The 2,931-nt window shown below is 43.8% G+C and overlaps 1 protein-coding gene across 1 annotated transcript; it reads right to left on the minus strand.

Annotated features, from left to right (window-relative positions):
- Positions 1 to 1,335: 1,335 nt before the first annotated feature.
- On the minus strand, positions 1,336 to 2,931 carry Hsfx4 (heat shock transcription factor family, X-linked member 4). The gene is made up of 2 exons (XM_052750233.1): positions 2,437 to 2,931; positions 1,336 to 1,938 (listed from the first exon to the last, which is right to left on the minus strand). Exons 1-2 carry the CDS (start codon positions 2,929 to 2,931, stop codon positions 1,336 to 1,338), a joined length of 1,098 nt encoding a protein of 365 aa, XP_052606193.1.

A 2,931-nucleotide genomic window follows, 5' to 3' on the forward strand; every position in this document is an offset into this window, starting at 1 on the left:
CTTAACTTAAATTATCCCATCTACCTTTTGCCTTTGGGCTTTTCCCATTCTCTTCATTCTGTAAATCTTACCCTTACTCCATAGCTTGCTGTGTAGCTGGGTAGCTAACCCCTGACATCCTCCTCCTTCTCTGGCTGCTAGATCTCTCCTCCCAGATTTCTCCCTCTATTTATTCTCTCTGCCTGCCAGCCCCACCTACCTTCTCTCCTGCTTCACTATTGGCCATTCAGGTCTTTATTAGACCAGTCAGGTGTTTTAGACAGGCACAGTAACACAGCTTCACAGAGTTAAACAAATGCAACATAAACAAAAGTAACACACCTTAAAATAATATTCCCCAGCAAATAGGTATTTATAATACTGAAGTAGCCCTGCAGGCCAGCATGAGCTTTGTTGTGCATCATTTGTCCATTTTGCCAGAGAGAATGGAAGTGACTCCACTTGGTAGATGGGAACTAGTTTCCTTTGTGCCTAACATCCCAGCCTTTTATTAATCAAAAGGAGCAATGTAGTCTTTTCTGTAACTGCTTCTCAGCTGAAATTAGGGTTAGTGTTGGCAGCAGTGACTTCAACAGGCAGGGCAATCAGGGGATCTAAGACTATCTCTATTCTAATGCAAGCCTACAGAGCTGCAATACCTTGACAAGGCTAAGGTGACCCTTCCTCCTTTGTGTTTCCTTTGGCTTGGCCATCTATGTCAGCACTATCTTGTATCCTTTCTCTAGACGTCATCAGCCATCTCTGTCAGCACACTCTTGTGGGTGTCTTTCTCTAGATGCCACCGTCCTATCCAGTGAGTCTCCCTGAATTGCAGACTCAGGTACAAGTCAGCCAAACCCCAGTTCTTGCACTGGGCCTGCCATTAAGCAAAAACTCATTGACCTGCAAAGGCAGAAGCAGCAGCTCATCCATATTGGTGGGGTTTCAGGGCACACAGGACTGTAACTAGGACCTCACTGAGCTCACCGTCTAAGGGCAGGGAGGGGATGAGCCATGTGTGGAGCAGCACCTGAGTAGTGTAAGGTGACACCACCAGGTCACTAGCCAGTAGGCAAGTGTCAGAGGAGCAGATCTTCCCAGGCTTGCTCTCTGCCCTACCAGGCAGAATGCTTTGCTGAGGGTGTGAAAATATTGCTGCTTCTCATGAAAGGGCAAAGTGAATCCAAGGTTGGGAAAACTAAGGATACGGAATGGTACAGAGGGTCAGATAGGACATAGACTCTGGAGTCTAGTTTAGATTATTTATTTGCCGTTATGGGATTTATCTTTTTGATACCAAAAATAGATTTATTCTTAGGAAAAAAAATTTTCTATTGGTCTCAGTGGTCTGTGAGTTCATAAGCGAGGGCTATTCTTTATGGGCTCACAGATTACACACTTGTAATCTGAGGAGCCTTCCTGCTCTTCTTCATCAGGGGATTCATTTGTAGGCCTTTCTAAGAGGGCAGACAATAGGACAGAACAACAGTTGTTATACAGAGACATCATAGAACCCAAAATGGGGTATGATGAGCTAGCACTGGGCACTTCTTCCATGCCCTGAATTTGAGGAGTAGTTGGAGGCATACATATAATATTGCCTGAGGTGTCTTCTGCAGTTGGGTTACTTGACTCCCCAGGAGACTGCCTTTCTAGGGAACATCCAGGAATAGTTTTCATAGCCCATACAGTAGAGAATACAAAGCCCTGATTTCCTTTGGGTGCCTGGTCATCAGAGCTTTTCTTCTTGGACTCTTCACTGTCTTCCTCAGGTTTATGATAGAATCGTGGAGAACATCTGGTTGGTAACTTCTTTTTTTTGGAAATTGGCTCTTGAGCAGATCTAGGCACAATAGGTACACAGATAGCCTGGTGGGTAAGATTTACTAGGTCTTCTTTTCCCCAGATATACTTAAGGAGTCCGGGCTTATCTCTCTGAAAGTTGAAGTTGCGGTACATCTGAAACAAAATGAACATTTTAGCTATTCTGAGATGAAACATATGTTGATCCCCACAATCCTTTCTACCACCAGTCACAGTGTCTTAGTTTGTGATGAAAAATAACTTGAGTTGGCAAGGATCCTTATGCCTTGTGGCATGATGTCATTAAGATAAACAGTTTGTAAATTAAGATTGTAATGTGTGTGCGCGCACACACACACACACACACACACACACACAAACACACACACACACACACTGGTGCACGTGCATGCACCATTATCTAGCATCTCATAGCCATTCTTCTTGTCTGAATACTTTTGGGTGGGCCCTATGTAATTTAAGAACAAAGCCATTATATTCAAAGTCTACATTTTGACCCTTTAGTGAATAACATCTCTTGCTAAACAGAGTTATCTTTGGAAGTAAAGAACTGACATCATTTGTGATATGGGCTGGGGAGATATGAATATGCTTCTGTTATTAAAAATGGGACAAAAGTACTTTGCATGTTACCATTATTCTCCTGTTCTCTCCAGAGGAAACCACAGAGGTCTCGTGGCATATCTTCCTGAACCCATACATGTTGAGCTGGCGAATAAAACTCTTCAAGCTGTCTGTTTCAAAAATCTTCTTTGCCCCCTTGAGGTGAAGGACCTCTCTCTGGAAAAGGTCTACCTCAATCATTATGGTGTCTCCTTCCTCAGTCCACTTCACAGACTTGAATGCCTCATTCTGCACAATGGTCCAGAGCTTCCTGGGGAAGGGCAAACTGAGGATGTTGGTGTTATCTTCCTCACTGGCTGTATGTTGGCTTTGGTCTTCAGGTGGGGGTCTCTCTTCAAAGGCTGGATCTTGTATCACATCTTGATCATCTTGCCTCACAAGACCTTCTCTTGAATCTGCTTCTGAATCAGGTGAAGAATTAGGGATGTCCTTGCTTACAGGCTCTTGATTAACACCTGGGCTCACATTGGTTTCACAATCCTGTTCTACATTCTGACTAGCCAT

This window comes from Peromyscus californicus, unplaced genomic scaffold (genome assembly GCF_007827085.1).
Source record: "Peromyscus californicus insignis strain IS unplaced genomic scaffold, ASM782708v3 Scaffold_10__1_contigs__length_136768540, whole genome shotgun sequence".
NCBI classification, from domain to species: Eukaryota; Metazoa; Chordata; class Mammalia; order Rodentia; family Cricetidae; genus Peromyscus; species Peromyscus californicus.